Source organism: Periophthalmus magnuspinnatus, chromosome 5, assembly GCF_009829125.3.
Source record: "Periophthalmus magnuspinnatus isolate fPerMag1 chromosome 5, fPerMag1.2.pri, whole genome shotgun sequence".
Lineage (NCBI taxonomy): Eukaryota > Metazoa > Chordata > Actinopteri > Gobiiformes > Gobiidae > Periophthalmus > Periophthalmus magnuspinnatus.
The window spans coordinates 31,038,641-31,056,363 of NC_047130.1; the positions used below are offsets into that span (position 1 = coordinate 31,038,641).

General features: G+C 41.8%; 3 protein-coding genes across 5 annotated transcripts; 1 reads left to right on the forward strand and 2 right to left on the reverse strand.

Moving 5' to 3' along the window:
• The first annotated feature begins 214 nt into the window (after positions 1-214).
• On the forward strand, positions 215-5,405 carry usp49 (ubiquitin specific peptidase 49). 2 transcript variants are annotated; one of them, XM_033966024.2, is made up of 7 exons: positions 215-376; positions 1,643-1,724; positions 1,862-3,329; positions 3,442-3,649; positions 3,766-3,874; positions 4,007-4,212; positions 4,281-5,405. In XM_033966024.2, the coding sequence occupies exons 3-7, from the start codon at positions 1,926-1,928 to the stop codon at positions 4,382-4,384; spliced, it is 2,031 nt and encodes a 676-aa protein (XP_033821915.1). In that variant the 5' UTR covers positions 215-376; positions 1,643-1,724; positions 1,862-1,925; the 3' UTR covers positions 4,385-5,405. The 2 variants fall into 2 exon arrangements, with proteins under 2 accessions (XP_033821915.1, XP_055077939.1); XM_055221964.1 differs by lacking the exon at positions 1,643-1,724 and having other exon boundaries at positions 237-376.
• Positions 5,406-6,042: 637 nt separating this feature from the next.
• On the reverse strand, positions 6,043-10,966 carry tmcc2 (transmembrane and coiled-coil domain family 2). Its single transcript, XM_033966030.2, has 5 exons — positions 10,739-10,966; positions 8,722-9,105; positions 7,477-8,093; positions 7,271-7,406; positions 6,043-7,058 (listed from the first exon to the last, which is right to left on the reverse strand). Exons 1-5 carry the CDS (start codon positions 10,739-10,741, stop codon positions 6,759-6,761), a joined length of 1,440 nt encoding a protein of 479 aa, XP_033821921.1. The 5' UTR covers positions 10,742-10,966; the 3' UTR covers positions 6,043-6,758.
• A 1,486-nt stretch (positions 10,967-12,452) lies between these two features.
• Positions 12,453-16,402, reverse strand: cdkn1a (cyclin-dependent kinase inhibitor 1A). 2 transcript variants are annotated; one of them, XM_055221970.1, is made up of 3 exons: positions 16,367-16,402; positions 13,929-14,373; positions 12,453-13,748 (listed from the first exon to the last, which is right to left on the reverse strand). In XM_055221970.1, exons 2-3 carry the CDS (start codon positions 14,362-14,364, stop codon positions 13,693-13,695), a joined length of 492 nt encoding a protein of 163 aa, XP_055077945.1. In that variant the 5' UTR covers positions 14,365-14,373; positions 16,367-16,402; the 3' UTR covers positions 12,453-13,692. The 2 variants fall into 2 exon arrangements, with proteins under 2 accessions (XP_055077945.1, XP_033822210.1); XM_033966319.2 differs by lacking the exon at positions 16,367-16,402 and adding an exon at positions 14,556-14,624.
• Between the last annotated feature and the right edge of the window lie 1,321 nt (positions 16,403-17,723).

Consider the following 17,723-nt stretch of genomic DNA (forward strand, 5'->3'; position numbering starts at 1 on the left):
TAGCAGATCAATAATGAAAAACCCAAAACATCTAGGGGTAAAAGCTCTATTTCCCAATCAAGATGCCAAATGAGACAGATAAATAAAAAGCCTTTGTTGTGGGTGGATGGATCAGCTGACACATGATGGCTTTGGGGGACATAAGGGTCAGACTGGCAGTGCTGTCCTGGTCATTGTTCCATGTGGCTGCCCGCCCTCAGTGGGTGGACGGACGGACCAAACCAAAGATGGACAGTCCGCCCTGCTGCCTGTTGTTCCCCCATCCCGCCAATGAGCGCCGCGATGCCGCTCCGTGCCAGTCCAATGAGAGCACCTCGGATCGAGAAGAGGACAACAACCAGCTCACAGTGTGCCGGATGAATGCATGTTGGCTATGGTAAAGTCTTTTCTGTTTATTATCAGCGACATAGATTTGCGCTAATGTACATGAGCGCTCCGATTACCAACATTTGTATATGATGTGGGCAGGGGATATGTGAAGATGAAAGGCTGCGTTCGCGAGGTTAGCTACATTCGTACAGCATCAGTGTTAGCGAGGTCGCTGCCCAATTTGCATCAGGCATGCGGGTGTCTCTGGACTTTAAAAACACAAACGTCGCTTCAACTGCTTGAAATACTCAAGTATGTGTCTCATAATGTTGAAATTTTGAGTTGACATCGAGATGAATTAATTGTAATTCTACGATTTTTTTTAAGTATTGGAGAAAGCAAGGATAAAGAATCCAAGAACATTTTAGAGTTTATACATTGTACACTTATCATACACTGATCGCTTCCAAGGGTACACGCCTTGTCAAGTCGCCTTATCCGTGATTTTATTTGCTGATTTCTAGTATAAGCTAGTTACAATAGTTTAAAGACAAAAAGATAATATATTTTTGTCCAAGCCTCTTTGCCGTACTCAACATGGTAGGCTTATGGCGCATGCGCAAATCACTTTTGCTGCAAATTTTGTAGTGAAGCAAATCGGGCTGCGACCAGCGGCCAACAACAATCACTGATAACTTCGATTGTCCTCTGCGAACCTCTAAACTGCATTGATAACGCTAAAGTTTCGGACCATGGCAAGCTAAAACGAAAACTTTTATTACTTTGTGTATGTGATGTTGTCATTGGTTAGCAAAATGTGTGTTTCTTAGTATGATGATACATGCTTTTAATTAGGATTTGTGGTGTGGAAGCTAGCGGTCAGCAGAGCTAGCTCTGACTGCTGCCTCACCAAAGTTCTTGGATGTTCCTTGAGAGAGTGTCTGGTCTTTGTTCTGAATGATGGAGGAGTAGTTTAACATGGCGATAAGGCCACTCTCCTGGAGCCAGACACCATAGACGAACAAGACAAACCCAGCCAGCGTTAATTCGAAAGATTAATTAAACCCAAGAGAAAGATCACATTTCCAAACATGTAACAGCACTAAAGCCCTTTACCTTTCCATTGTAACGGAGCATTATTGCAGTTGACTATTATTCACAAATAGGTGCTCCTATGTACATGTAGTAACTAGATAATTACCATTTATATTTTTTGATGAAATAGGCCCTATCCTGAGGAATGCCAGGTTCCTAACTGAACAAAGTTATGTTTCCCACACCGATTGTGCACAGCGCACATTACTTGCTAATACTTGTGTTTTACTTGTTTCAGATTTTTATCTCTGTGGTGTACAGTGGATCAAGCTGAATAAAATGTGTGATGTGATTTGTTGGTGGAAATAATACATTTTCTAGTGAGTAATTAATCTGGTTTGATTATGTTGAATATATTACTTAAAACGTTACATGTTTTTTTGTCAAACTTAGAAAAGTTACATTAGATTATTGGTAATATTAATTGTATAAGTAATGTCTAAATGTATGTTTGCAGATGTGCTGCTGTGGGGCTGCAGGACTTGCGTCCTATTGTTGAGGCCACATGTGAATCTGAAGCCATGGATCGCTGTAAGCACGTGGGACGCCTTCGTCTGGGACAGGACCATTCAATCCTCAATCCACAGAAATGGCAGTGTGTGGAGTGTAGCACCACCGACTCTGTGTGGGCCTGCCTCAAGTGTTCCCATGTGGCCTGTGGACACTTTGTAGAGGAGCATGCTCTCAAACACTTTCAGGAGTCACAGCACCCGCTGGCCATAGAGGTGCGTGAGTTGGACGTTTTCTGCTTTGCCTGTGGAGACTATGTACTAAATGACAATGCAGAGGGAGACCTCAAACTCCTCAGAGGTGCACTCTCTACAGTCCGCAGCCCAGGCAAACGCTCACTCCGCTCTTCTGCTGGGGCAGATGGTTCCCCCTGGCTCTTAGAAAATGGACCCCATCCAGGCATGCAGTTTGCTTCACGCTTTAGGAGGAAAGCACTTTTAGGAAAAATGTTAAAGATGTGGATGAACAAACACACAGAACGACAAGATCAGCGGCAAGAAAAACTCGAAGAAGCAAAAAGACAAAAGAAAGAAGTGAAGAAGAGACTGCTGGATGAGTTGGGCAGCGTCCCTCCCAGAAAGAGTGCTCGTCTTCTCACTCAGGGGCCTCGTTCCACCATCACACTCATTCCTCGCAAGTTTAGGGACCCTCCAGAACGGCTACCTCCGCCCCCCAAAAAGCCTCATCTTCTGCCCTTGTCTCCCAAGCCCTCTCAGAATGGGAGAGCTGCTAAGTTACGGAAATATTACTCCACACATGCTGTTTCTCGGCGCAGACTGGCTCCGGGCGTTACTGGATTGCGTAACCTGGGAAACACATGTTACATGAACTCAATACTGCAAGTGCTCAGTCACCTGCAGAAATTCAGGGAGTGTTTTCTCACGTTGGACCTGTGTGAAACAGAGGAGCTGCTGGCTAAGACGAATCATGCTCAGCAGATGAAAGATGTGGCTGGAGGAGTTGTTAGTTGTGTTGACACGACTCTGTCTGGTTGTCCTCTTGGAGGCACTGGAAAAGAGGGGAGTTTGAGTCTCTCTGAGGGTGTGAAGGAAGCTGCTCTTCCACCTCAGACTGCTGAGCTGGTTCAGCCCAAAGAGCCTCGCAGTTCCACCCGCCAGCGCATGTCTTTGTGCCATGAGTTACACACACTTTTCAGGGTGATGTGGTCCGGCCGCTGGTCGCTGGTGTCTCCCTTTGCCATGCTCCACTCCGTGTGGAACCTCATCCCAGCGTTCCGTGGCTATGACCAGCAGGATGCCCAGGAGTTCCTGTGTGAGCTGCTCGACAAAGTTCAGCAGGAGCTGGACACAGAAGGATCCAAGTGCAGGATTGTTATCCCCATCACCAAGAGGAGACTTTCTAAGAAAGTGTTAAAGGTTCTCAATACCATCTTTCACGGGCAGCTACTCAGTCAGGTGAGATGAAATACCCTGTACAAAAGCTTTGCATTAATATGTTGTTAGAATAATATGTTGCTCAGTTTGTGGTCTGTTTATGCTTATGTTCTCTTTTGCTTGTGTATTTTAGGTGACGTGTTTGTCATGTAAGCACAAGTCTAACACCATTGAGCCATTCTGGGACCTGTCTCTTGAGTTTCCAGAGCGTTATCACAGTGTAGAAAAAGGGTCAGGCTCCACAGCTTACCAGCGCAGCTGCACTCTCACTGAGATGCTGTCCAAGTTCACTGAAATGGAGGCTCTTGAAGGCCGCATTTATGCCTGCAATCACTGCAACAGTAAGTTTTATTATCTATTCATCCTAGTGAGCCTGTGAGATAGATTTATCCAAAATGTTATTGCATGCAAATTCATTCCATGTGTGTGAACGAACCTCTTTCATTACTCTCATTAGAAAGAAGAAGAAAATCCTCTCACAAACCCTTACTTTTGTCAGAAGCAAGAAAGCAGCTTCTGATTTACCGTTTACCTCAGGTTCTACGGCTGCACCTCAAACGCTTCAGGCAAGTTTCCCAAATTACTTCAAGTCGAAGAAATGAGATCTCAGTTTTAGATTAACTAAGTTGTCACAACATTCACTAAACATCCATCTAAATTTTCTGCCATGATTTCTAAATACTGTGCTTGTGTGGCAGATGGTCAGGGCGTAACCATCGAGAGAAGATTGGCGTCCACGTGGCCTTCGACCAGGTCCTGAACATCAAAGCGTACTGCTGCACAGGTGCGGGTCAGTCGGTGCACAGAGGAGGCTATGTGTACGATCTGTCTGCTGTCGTGATGCATCACGGCAAAGGCTTTGGCTCAGGGCACTACACCGCATACTGCTACAACACTGAAGGAGGTGAGGTCCTGAGGATATCCCAACTTTTCCTGATCGTTCTTATCTCACATTTTATTCTTCTTCTCCAGGTTTCTGGGTCCACTGTAACGACTCTGACATGAAAGTTTGCAGCGTGGAGGAAGTGTGCAACACTCAGGCCTATATTCTTTTTTACACCCAGAGGTCTGCTTAGAAACCTCATAGGTACCTCTTGTTGTGATGTCAACCACAACTTAGAAACTTAGGGCTACATTTAGAATAAATGTTATCTGTTCCCTGATTTAGGCTAACAAATATTTTACAAAGTCAAGTGAAATTACTATAAAGGATAAACAGAACAATGTTGACAGGTAAAAAGTCTGACAAGTCTGACATTTTAACAGGTTAACACTGTTTTGGTAGAAGGAGTTTTTTATAAAACAAATCCAAAAACATTTTGTATAAATGAGGCCAGGGGTTTCTTAGCCTGTGGTACCAGCACATTATCATCCGGCCTGAAGACTGTGGGAGCATTTCTGAATCTGTCCATTTTCACAAACGACCAGGTTCATGACTGAAGCGCCCAAATACTCGCGTCACCATTCACATGAAATAGCAACATAGACACTAGAGTTAAAGGCATTTATTGCAATCATGCGTGCATTTTGATACAATATTATGTTTTGTAAATGCACAATGTTTCGTTGGAGATGATTGATAATAGAAGCAAAAACTCTGACTCTGTGTTGCCCCCTGTTGGTGTCATTCTGGTTCATACATTCCATTTTTTTGTGTCCTCCTCAACTGTACTGCAGTGACTGAATACTGTGTCTCTGGCCTTAGGCCCCTGTCCTTTTCTCAGTGAGCGCAAATTTTTTTTTTTTAATTTGATTTTATTTTATTTTTTAATCAAAATGTTGTTTGACTTCAAACTAAAGAAACTGTTCAATTTGGTATAGGGCTGCATTTAGGTAGAGGGCATGTGGCTTCAGTTGTATCTGTGGCTGTGTTTTTGGCTTCTGTCCTCTCTAAAGGCAGCTGTTGAAGTGGTCAGTTTGGACTGAGCCCAAACTGAAAGACTTAAAGATGTGTCCAAGAGCGGACTGTGAAACAGACGAATGTGTTTTGGGGAGACTTGCCCAGTTTAGTTAGAGCACCTAAAAGCAATATTTTAAACACCTTGCATCTTGACAGGTAATTAAAATAAATCAGGAATTCTTCTGGTTGTTATACAATGTTTTTTTTACTCTGCTGTTTCTACCAATGTATTTAGGATTACTAGCTAACCAGAAAAGCTTTTGCATTTGATACAAATCAAATGTTAGCTAAATTTGTGAACACTGAAAAAGTTGGAACAATCTAATGACAATGAATGTCTTACTTTTTAGTGGCCAGGTTCATGCCACTGATTTGATGAGTTATGTCTTGTAATGTAAATTACCTGTCATAAATGTAACAGTCATGGATTTTGGTTTATGGTAAATATTAAAACATCTTTTAAAAAAAAAATATTTTAAACTATATCTTTTTTTTTTTCTTTTTTTTTTTTTATTAAGTTGTGTTGTACTTGTTATTATGGTAGGTCACATCTCAGTGTGTTCTTTAACCACATGTCCTAATTTTGCCTTTAGACTTTTATCACCCTTTAGTCCAATTCTCTAAAATTTTGCATAGTTAAAGAGAAATGGGACCTATCCATATTTAACAAATGACCACAAATGACTCTACCTGACCTACCTATGTAGGAGAATTTCAGAATGATGGAGAAGTGCTTTCTGGATACAATAGATTTGTGGAAAAATTAAGAATCAGCTCTTCCATTTAAAAAACCCAAATAACATTTGACACACAATAAGAAATTGTGATAAAATTCAGTCTAATATATGAAATATTTTATTTTTTACATTAATAAAACAACATTTTTGATAACTGTATATAAATGTAAATACAACATGCCAGCTGCAATGACCGTTGTGTTGAACAAAAGCTGATTTAATACAGTACTTGTGGACAAGCATTAACAGACAGAAACGGCTGGAGTGAGAAAGCAGTTAATTTGGCCTGAAGACAAAAAAATTAAAATAAAATAAAAATAAAAAGCATTGCTTCAAAACACTAGAGGTGTAAACTATGAATGACACAGAAGACATCTGAATTTTAATTCTGACAAATGGCAGTTTCTGAAAGTTGTGTCAGTAAATGATAGCCTCATGCCAGTATAGATGCATTTAAATGCACATATTTGGACATGCATGAGTACATAACATTCAAGAAAAAGCCTTTACTTCCTAAATACATTATGAATCTTTGACATGAGGTAACAACAAAGATGGTAGCGCTCGGTCAGTTCAAGTGGTCATAGTCCGAGTAAAGCCAAATGATCACTAATGTGTATGATACTGGTGACAACAGGTAATCCAAGGTCATCCATAGGTTAATGCTAGATGAGAAAATTAGTTTTGTGGTGTGTTTTGCGTAACATTTTTGTAAGGTTTTCTGTCCACAAGTGTTTTGATTTGTCCCTGATATCCTTTGACTCAGCTCAAAAGACAGTAAAGTGGGTTTTGTTGTATTTGGCCTTAGATTGCTCAGCTTGGCAGCAGCCACAGCTCCAAAAAGTCCCACTGTTTCCACAAGATGAAGAGTAGCAGTGTGAGCAGCACTGTGGCCGCCACACGGGCGCGGGTCTTCATCAGGGGCGTGATGAAGTTGGCCAAAGTGGAAACGAAAACCAGGAGCACAGCCATCAGAGCCAGGATCACGTTGATGAGTTTCCCAAGGAGCGCTCGGGCATTGGCGTTCTCCACTCCCTCCAACTGCACCACCTGCTGCTGCTGCTGCTGCAGTTCCAGCTTTGTGATGCGGGTCAGACAAGACTCTACGGCCTCCTGCAAGCACACAAGACACATACTATGTTCTATTGCTACGTATGCAGTGGAGTAGCATCAAATACTTTCCTAGGAATTGCAGGCACCTAACTGAACCCAACCCAAGAAACTAAGCTATCCTATCCAAGCAAAAATCTGTAGTGATGTGAGATGTGAGTTCTCTCAGTATATTTTACACACAGGGGAAAGACCCTCAGCGTACAACATTGTACCTGAATGTCTCTGGCTCGCTCGTAGGACTGGTAGGCCACCTTCTCCTCCATACTGGCCAGTTCTTGTTTGAGATTGGTCATCTCATTCTGGTGCAGCTCAGTCAGGTCATTGAGCTGCTCCTCCAATCTTTCATACCTGAAAACACATGACCATTATATCTCGGTATTCTGCACAGTCTTCTATGCTTATGTGTAAGTGCTGTTACCTGTATCTCTCCTCCTGCAGGCACTGTGTCATGTATGAGTAGTCGCTCTGCAGTTGTCCTTTCATGTCTTCGATGGCATCCTCCATGTGTGCCTGCCCCGCCTTTATCTCCTGAAGCCCCTCCAGCAGAGACTCCCAGGAGCTGTGCGTGTGGTGGTGATGGTGATGATGCCCGTCCAGTCTGGGGCTCCCCATGGCTGCTCCTAATATGCCCCCGCCACCTCCCACCCCACCAGAGTTACTACCTGCTGCCGACCCAGAGGTCGCGCTAGAGCACTCGTCGTCACTGCCGTACTTAGGACTGGACACTAAAGTAGCACTCCCACTTAGGGCTCGAGGTGTGGGGGTGTCCTCTGACGGACCACCCACCCCGTCTTCGAGTGTGTCTTTAAGGTGAGCTATGTTATCAGCACTGCCAAATTTGTTCCTGATCAGACTGGCAAATTCTCTTGGCTTGGATACAACAGCAGTGTGAGTGAGCGCAGAGACCCCTCCTTTGACCCCTTCAACGACTCCGCCACCAAAACCACTTATTCCAGCGCGAACATTGGCCCCCACGTCTTTCAATCCCTGCTGCATGTCCCGGAGCACATCCTTGGGCTGCCGGGCTGGTCCATTCTGTGGTAATAAAAGACAACATGAATGACATTGAACACATTTACACTGTGAGTAAGTAGGAGGTACTTGAGTATCATGCCAATGTTGATTAGGTTTATCCAACATAATAAAAGATCTAATTCATTTTATGAAGAAACTATAAAAGTTTAATTCATGTTTGTGTCATAATGCATAAAGTAGTCTTTCCATTCTCAATAGGGGTTGCAGAAGCCTATCCGAGCAACAATGGCATTAAACAAGTCACATGGGTTCATAGGCACGGAGTACAGGCCAATAACCATTCATTCTTCTAATGGTCAATTTAAAGTCACCATTTAAACATTGAGAACATATTCTGTCAAGTTAGTGTTTTGTTTTAGTCTCCCAAGATAGACTATTTTTTTTACACCTCCTGTCTTCAGTCCTGGTTCAGGCCTTATGTAGTAGCTTCAATTTTCAATATCTACTGCTACATAAAATGGTATTTTACCCATATTTTGTCACCAATTTCCTGTTTTGTTTTTTGTTTTTTGGATTACTTTTATTATACTGTTAAGCAACTGTGACTAGAAACTTGCCTTCCCATCAATGTCCAAGTCTGCATATCTTTGAGAGTAAAATATGCTAAAACAGTACCACATTTGCGTACCTGTTCGATTTCCTTCAGCTTCTTATGATAATGCTCTAGTTTAATGTGCAGCTGTGCAATTCTCTGTGCAGATTTTTGGTTCTTCTTCTCAAACACTTGCTTGATCCGTGATGCCTGTTGCTTGTCCGCGTTGTGAGCTAGTTTTAGGTACTCGGCCACATTGTCATCACGGGCCTCCTGCTCCACTCTGATTTGTTCTGTGACTTTGAGGATCTTCTGTTGGAGGTGTTCGAGAGCGAGCCTGGTTCTCTGTGGTTCCCCTGGAAGTTCACCCCCGCTGGCTCCGGACGTGGATGCTGCTCCGTCTGCGCTGATGTTGGTGTCAGAGCCTCCATGACTCGGGGCAGAGGGTAGGCCAAGCGTGGACACCTCACTCTTGTCCAGCTGGGGAGAAGGGACAAGATAGTGTGTAATAATACATCAGCATAAAATAGTGTATCAATTAAAATCTAATTATCATGAAACCCAATTCCCAGTTTTTCTTATGTCATTAAAGCACATCTTCAAGAACAGTGTTTTATGAACGGAACTCCTTCCTCTATAGTTTGCTAAATTTAGAGTCAATTTAATCCACATGTTTGTCTTCTGTCTGGCTAGTCCTTATTTAGAAATAATATAGCAATCTTGTAGTTTTAGTTTTGACCTGGTTTAGTCTTCTAGACATGGTGGCACCTGCAAGGGCAAAGATTTTTGTAGGATGTATGTGGATTTGGTTTGACAACCATGGTTGTAGAAACCATGTCAGTATGCACAAGAACATGTGTGACTGAATCAAGAATACAGAACTAAAAAAATGTCTTAAAACAACAAACAATGACTGCACTGCTGCAAACTCTAGGCTCATTAAGTGAAAAAATGCATTTATTTTTTACTTCAGTGGCATCTTGTGGTATAGAGAGGATTAATATCAGAAAGAGCAAAATAGAAAATCAGCCCTTGACACAACCTGTGTTTTCCCCCAGGAGCTGTGCACCATAGAGATGAGTTTATTTACACTTGTTTTATTTTCAACAACTCTACAAATCTAGGTCACTGGAGGAGGATCTCCTATTTTGACTCTATGGCAACATCATGACTATGGTGATAATAATAGCTCCATGCTGCATGAATAGGAACACGATGATACTGAGCATGCAAAATGATCGGTTAAAATCGGCAAAGTGCATCTGCTGAGCTCCCTGTGGTGTCCACAGAGATGTGACAGTGCTTATTATAGCGTCTATTGTGTTAACTACATCAATCTGACAGCAACCTAGATCCATCTGACCTATCTCCTACAAAGACAATATGATGCTCGTGTAATCCCTTTAAACAATGAGACACACGGCCAACATAGAGGCCTATCATTGATCCACGCAGGGATTCCCTCTGCCCGGGGCCCGGAGATACTGTAGCTCGGCAGATGGCGGGGTCGTGAATGACCCTTCAGACTGACGTCAAAACAGTGTAATCGAAACCTGAAAACACGATTGCATGGCATCAGACACATGGGTCATGACACTAAATATCTCCGCTAGAACTGCTCTGGTGTCACAATAACAGGACACATTTGTAACTCCGCTTCAATAGTGTTCGATGCACTTAAAAGCTCTCAATGCACTGGTTCATCGGTCACAATTTGCCATCAGGACATATTCTGAAGAAAATAAGCTACTAAAAATAGACACGTAATTGGGAATAACAAATGACTGCAGTCGCTGTTATGAGGAAACAGAACATGATGCGCGTGTGTAGTGTGCAGAGTGTACCAAACAATATGCTTCAAACAAAACACAACACACACAGCGGCACAACGGCTTTCAGCTCAAAGTGGACAATGAAATGGGGAGTTATTTAACAAATGGTTAGTGGTTAGTGCGGGATATACGGGCCAAAGATGGAGATGGCAAATGTCTGTAGCGTGAAAAGCAGGATCTGCCCGTGGAGCACAGCACACGGAGACAAACTGTGACATGGGATGGACGTGGACATGATGAGACAGAAGCAGCACAGCTATAAATCAAATTAGAAACGTTACCATACTGCTTTAATCCAATATTTGAAGTGCCATTGCAAGTCTGTGCTCGAGGCCCATCCTCCTCCTCCCGCCTCCCCCGAAACTGAGGTGCCCCTCCTCAACTCTGTCCAGCCCGAGTCGTTTTTGGCTCCCTATCAACTCTTTCGATCCTAAAGCTTCATTGTTAATGGTATTGATAACTGCACCCTCTCTCTCTCTCTCTCTCTCTCTCTCTCTCTCTTCGTTTATGGATCTATATCTCTGCCTTACCTTCGCTCCCCTGTCCCTCCCCCCTCCCTCTCACGGTGCTGCAGCCGCTATGTGCCCGGCTGTTACGGATGATGCTGCTGGAGCCCAGGGACAGATGATGGAGGGAGCAGGCGGGGGATGGGAGAGCTCTGGCGCATGCGCACAGGTGCCCAGGCGCACAGGAGTCAGGCGGGAGGAGGGAGAGGAGAGAGAGAGAGAGGGAAAGAAGAGAGAGAGAGACAGAGAGAGGGAGAGAGAAAAGAGGGAGAGGAGAGAGAGAAAGAACAGAGAGAGACAGAGAGCGAGAGGGAGAAGAGAGAGATCAGAGAGACAGGGAGAAAAGGCGAGAGAGAGAAGAGAGACCAAAGAGAGAGAGAGAGAGAGGAGAGACAGAGACCAGAGAAAGAGGAGAGACCAGAGAAAGGGAAAGAAGAGAGAGGCAAAGAAGAGAGAGAGACAGAATGAGAGACAGAGAGAAGAGAGAGGGAAAGAAGAGAGGGAGAGAAAGAAGAGAGAGAGGGAGAGGAGAGAGAGAAAGAACAGAGAGAGAGAGACAGAGAGCAAGACAGAGAGAGGGAGAGAGAAAAGAGGGAGAGGAGAGAGAGAAAGAACAGAGAGAAAGACAGAGAGCAAGAGGGAGAAGAGAGAGATCAGAGAGACAGGGAGAAGAGGCGAGAGAGAGAAGAGAGACCAAAGAGAGAGAGGAGAGACAGAGACCAGAGAAAGAGGAGAGAAGAGAGAGAAAGGGAAAGAAGAGAGAGAGGCAAAGGCGAGAGAGAGAGGAGATGGAGAGAGAGAGGGGAGAGAGAGGGAGAAGAGAGAGACCAGAGAGACAGAGAGAAGAGAGGGATAGAGAGGAGGCTAGAGAGAGAGAGAGACCAAAGAGAGAGAAACAGGAGAGAGACCAGAGAGAGAGGAGAGGGACCAAAGAGAGAGGGAGAGAGACAGAGGAGATAGAGAGAAGAGAGAGACAGAGAGAGGAGATAGAGAGAAAGAGAGACAGAGAGAGTGTAACCAGAGAGAGAGAGAGCAGCAAGAGAGACTAACAGAGAGAGAGGGGAGAAAAAGAAAGACAAAGAGAGAAAGAGAGTGAGACAGAGACAGGCAGAGAGAGAGAGAGAGAAAGAGAGGGCCTTTCAGCCCTATCTCTATAGCCCATGGGGCCTATGCTGTATAATAAGAGTAAAACAAACTAGAAAACATTTGAATTGATTGACATTATTATTGTCATTTCAACATAGAATTTACAAATCATGAATTTGGATGAATTAAATTTTATGTTAATATTTCGCTCTACATCAAAACTAGGAAATTATGCCCAGTTACACAATTCTAATAATCTGGTTGAAACTAAAACAGGCATTTCATTCCTCTGTGGGGAGGAATGAATGGCTATTGGTTATTTGCAGGGTCCTGGTCTCAAAAGTTTGGGGACGGAAAGACCAAAGTTTATAATAGGCTAATGAATAATAATAATAACAACAACACATTTTTAGGCAACATTTTATTGAATTTACAACTGTCAACCATAAATCTAAAATTATATATATATATATGTATATTCAATAAATAAACATTTGTTCCTAAAATAAAACTTTAAGCTCCTGTGCATATGCGTCTATAAACAGAAGTGCAATTCTGTGTATGGTTATTTCTTTAAACTGGGGAATGATCTATAAAGTAAGAAATACAAGTTTTCCTATTCAACACCCAGATAGACTACCCTCAGAATTTGCAGACATAAATATAGCTTTTTTGTTTAGAGGCAGACAATGATAGGTTTGCTAAATTGCACTTTCCTTCTTAAAGAATAAAGCACTGGCTTTACTGTAGCTTAGAAAATAATAGTTTCTTCTGTCAACACTGTTTTGATTGTCAAATATCAGGCTTCAACTATAAAAGCCACTACAGTATTAGTTACAGGGGTACATAATTTGCACTTCAGCCTGTATGTATGTGCAATTCTGCAATGTTGGAAATGCTACAGTGTTGTTTAAGTCTAAATAGTAAATCTGTGAGTGAAACTGTATGGCTATCTAAAAACTAAAATATATTTTAGTGTTTAAAGGAGCTTAACTCTTGGGCAACATTAAACTATGCAGTACATGTTAGGGTGTTGAAAGAGTACTGATAAAGGTCTAAATTACAAGAGACATTCCTAACAAGATGGCACTTCTGCTGATCAAGAAAGCAAAGCTGTACAGTAGATTATAATCCTTCCTATGACACAAAAAACTGAACATTGTTGTATAAAAAAAAATCAAGTACTTGTATCAACATTGTGACATTAGCAGCAAAATGGTCCCAATTTTGCTTTCAAGTGTGTTCAGTAAAGTTGTTTCATATTTTTTTCTGAAGGACAATCCATGATCCAATATTTGATGCTGTACTCAGTAGGAAATGTCAGTCAGCTCTTGATAGCCTACCCTTGATCCAAACGAGTATAAATCCACTCATTCAGAGAGATTACTGCTAATCCTCTGCTCTCAAATGTCCCCTTCTTACCACTGGGAAAAAGACCCCGCTTAGAGAGAAAGCAGTACCCTAATTAACCTCATACTAATGACAGCTAAATGTAGCCAGAGGTCCTTTCCATTGTACATGATTTACAAAAAATGCAGCCTCCTCCATTTTCTTGTATGGGCCACAGTGCAGAGTCAATGTAGTTCTTGAGTGTAGTGTGTTTTCTTTGTTTTGGAAGTGTCACATTAAACAGTGATAAAGCATCACTCTCCAGACTTGCGTGGCTTTCCAACAACTCGCCTTTTGGCTTGAAAGAAATCTGCAATGTAAAAAGGGGAATTGTGATTAAAGGTACAGCTACTATTATATAAGAATTCTAAAACATTACTAGAAAGTACACTCTTCCTGCAGTATCATTTTCAGAATCTTTACTTCTAACGGCCTAATAGTACCATCGGCTTAACAAGAAAAATGTTGTGAATTACAATTAGTATTGTACCTGTAATGTTAGTTTGCTTCCTCTTGAGACCTGTTGACTCTCCTCGCTCAGGTGTTCTTTCTAACTTCTCCAGGTCCAGTGAATATCTCTCTGGGGAGTTTGGAATGTTTTCCTTGTCACTCTGAGGCGACTGCGCCCTTCCTCCCTTGTGGGAAACTGCCGCTAATATGCTGTCCCCCTCTGCTTGTTCCAGCATACATGAGCGGTACAGCACTGGCACTTTAGTAGCTGGGATGCCCTCCCACTTGAAGTCACTGCTGTTCAAGGGCTTGTCCCGGATGAAGTCAAAGCCCCAGCGGATGGAGGCCTCCTCCAGGTCTTTATGCAGGGCGGCCTGGTACTCCACCTGCAGCTGCTCTCTGTCCACAGGACCAAAGAGGTTTCTCCGTGTCGGCCCGTTTCTCAGGGCACTCAGGATGTGCTTGTGAACAGCCATGATTTTACACTGCAAAAAAGATGAAAAAGGTTATTCCTTAAAGCTTCTGCATGACTCAACATAAAGAATGGCAAGATGGGATTATGCAACCCTTTTTTTTCCAAAATTATACTTAAGTAAAAGAAAAATGCAGTCGTTTTAATTAGTAATTAAAGGCAGAAGGTCTGATATTACAGTTAAATTATACTTACCATTGCACTAGCTCTTAAAGTGGCATCAGTGAGACAAACACATGCTGGGACAAATGCAGGCCTGGCTTTTATAAGTCTGCCTCTGACTCATGAGCCCTCTGAGTTTCAGCAGTACATGTCTAGACATAGTCTCACACAGACATGTGAGGGCAAAACACTGCTGCAGCCTCTACACTCACCACCAGGTGGCAGTATCAGATTACACTCAATGCCTCCACCAAACTAAAGTCAAATAAGAAGAGTGCAGTGGCAACACAAACTATTTTACATAAATAAATTAATTTAATAGAAAAAAATATAATAAATTAATAAGTAAAATGGGTTATGTCTAATATATAGATCACAAAAATGAAACAGGTTTGTCTTTTCTGAAGGCCTGTACACAGATCCAAATGAATTACACTGGACAAATCAAAAAAGGACTTTAAATGAACAAAAGAGCATAATTCAAAGCAATGCCATATCATATAATATGATTTATTTTAATATGAATATTTTATTTAGAAAACTGTTAAGTTTAAGAAAATATTTAAGACTTATCCCATTCTCTTTTTATTATTTTACATACTCTGTAACATTATATATACATATTTTAAAAGCCTATAAAAAGGGTATTGGCCATGCCCATTCTAAACTCATAGTTAATTTGCAAAGAGATAAAGCTCAGTATAGTACAATAGTGAAGATAGTAGTCAAGTGGCTGATCCTTCCCACCCTGTTACATAAGATGTTCCCCTCAGGTCATTTGTGCAGTGCACAATAGGTGATGTCCACAAATAAATATTTGCACAATATTTAATTGCTTCATTTATATAAAGCTCTGCCTCCAAAGACATAGGCAGAATAGACTACTTGTTACGTTTGGGACAGTCCTGGTAAATATGTTCTATCACATTTTAATATTTGTTTTTATAACTTTTTTTGTTGGATTGTTGCACTCAACATTTGTCAAAATATCATCCCTTGTTCATTCAATCTTTCCACTTCTCATTGGGGCAGTGAAATACCACTCCCAGGAACTATGGGCCCTAAGTGGAGGTAAGGGGATCCTTTGTGCTGAAAATCAAGTAAAGTATCTAATTTTACATAATCTAAATATATCTGTTAATAACTAAATCTCCACTTACTAAGTATTTTTAAATTATGTGTGATTTCCCATTTAGGCGGAGGGACCCATTTCGGAAAATCTGGTGAGTCATTTTCCCTCATTCAAAGCACGTGACAAGTTCACGTCAGGAAGAAAGGGGCGTGTCAATGCAAAGAGGGGCGTGTTTAGAGCTGTGGCGGGAGATCGCTCAAGCACGAATTGCAGCTGAGGAACCGGCTCGAGTCAGCACTGAGCCACCCCTGTCCAAATCACACCCTGCCCCGTTTACTATACCCTCCACGTGAGCGTACAACTCGTGTATCCCAGACCAGACTGGGCTGTCACTGGGGCCTGGCAAACCTCCATCATATCAGGGCACACAGAAAAACAACAACGTGCGGAAATTACATATGCAGAATATTTGGAAAGAGTCTAACAACTAAATAGTGTGACCATGTTAAAAATGTGATATGTCTCCTTAAACATGACAGGCACTCATTACACATTAAGATAAAGGAAATAATAGTCTCGATGCACACTAAGATAAAGGAAATAATAATAGTCTCGAATTTAGATTAATAATGTAGCCCACCCTTATAATACGTTGTAACCTAGTATTTACTACACTTTGAAAAGACATATAATAATAAGGCAGTAAAGAGCCACAAAACAGCATTACGTAGTTGTCTCACTGTAGACATAAGTTATTTTAAGTTCTACTTACATGTCAAGTTCTTTCAAGATGAAAAAAAAAAATGTATTCAAGTTGATGAATTAAAGTGTTGATCCCTTTGATTCACGAGTCAGAACAACACAATGAAGACGCCCGGGATTCCCGCAATTCAACTGGACCGAGTCTAAAAAACGGTATGTAACGGTAGCGACGAGCTGGCTTCTTGATATTTTCTCCAAGTTTTCTCTCAGATGAGACGGATAAACTTTTATGAACTCCGGTGGGTATGAACACTCCTTCCCCCGTGTAAAGGCGGAGTTAGGCGGCTTACACGTGGAATTAGCCCGGTAAACACACGAGAACACGTGAAAAGTTGGCTTTCTCGTTGAGTTGAGGAAATTCCAGTGCAGGACAGACCGTAGTGCGCTTCATTGCGCATGTGCAGCTTTCCTCTGCACGGGACCGGGCCATGGGACTGGGCCAGGACGGGCGGGGCGAGGAAGACGTGACACATCAATATTCTTGTTTTGCCCATGGGTGTCAAATATAATGGTCTGAAGAGACTTCTACAGGCAATAACTTCAAAACAGCTGAAATAAATGATGCATTTCATCAGCGACTACATTAGTCACTGCATAGTGCTGAATTCTTACTATAACAAATGATTTATGAATGAATGAATGAATGAATTAATTAATTAATTTGAGTGTGTTCATGTAACTAAACAGCCAACAATCAACATAATACTTACAGTGCATAGTACATCATAACATGTCCCAAAAAGACAATTCCCTCAATCACTACTAATAAGATCATCGACATTTACTGAGCTACATCTTGCAATGAGTGATGAATAGTTTCTTTAATCTTTGATGCCTGGCAATTTAGAATTTCTGTCAAAGCTTGTAGGCCTATCATTTAATTTTTTGATATCCATTAAATGTAATGGCCAGGCAACTCAGTCTTGTGCAGTAAAGAAAACCAGTTCATTTTGCCTTTAAAGCACTCTAGAGACCCCTTACTTAATTACCGTATTTATGAAGAATCAAGGCCATTGCATTGTTTATGCAACTGTATCTGACCATTGCTTAACATGCATGAACCAGCAGCATCTATACTACATGAACTTACAGACGTCATAAAACAGAGCCATATTGCTTAATATTTTACTAGATTGTTTCAGTATTTTTGAGATACCATGTTAATAAGTATATCACAGATCAATTGGGAATCCATTCGTATACTTTAGGTGGATTAAAAAATGACACGAAAGTATAATTTTGACAATAGAGCTAGTGCAAATGGACTTTTTGCACATCTTATGTCTCTGCGGCACCCAGGAACGAGTCAGGGAACCACGGGATTCCAGGACATAGTGTCGCCTACTTGAAGGGACTATTTTACTCTA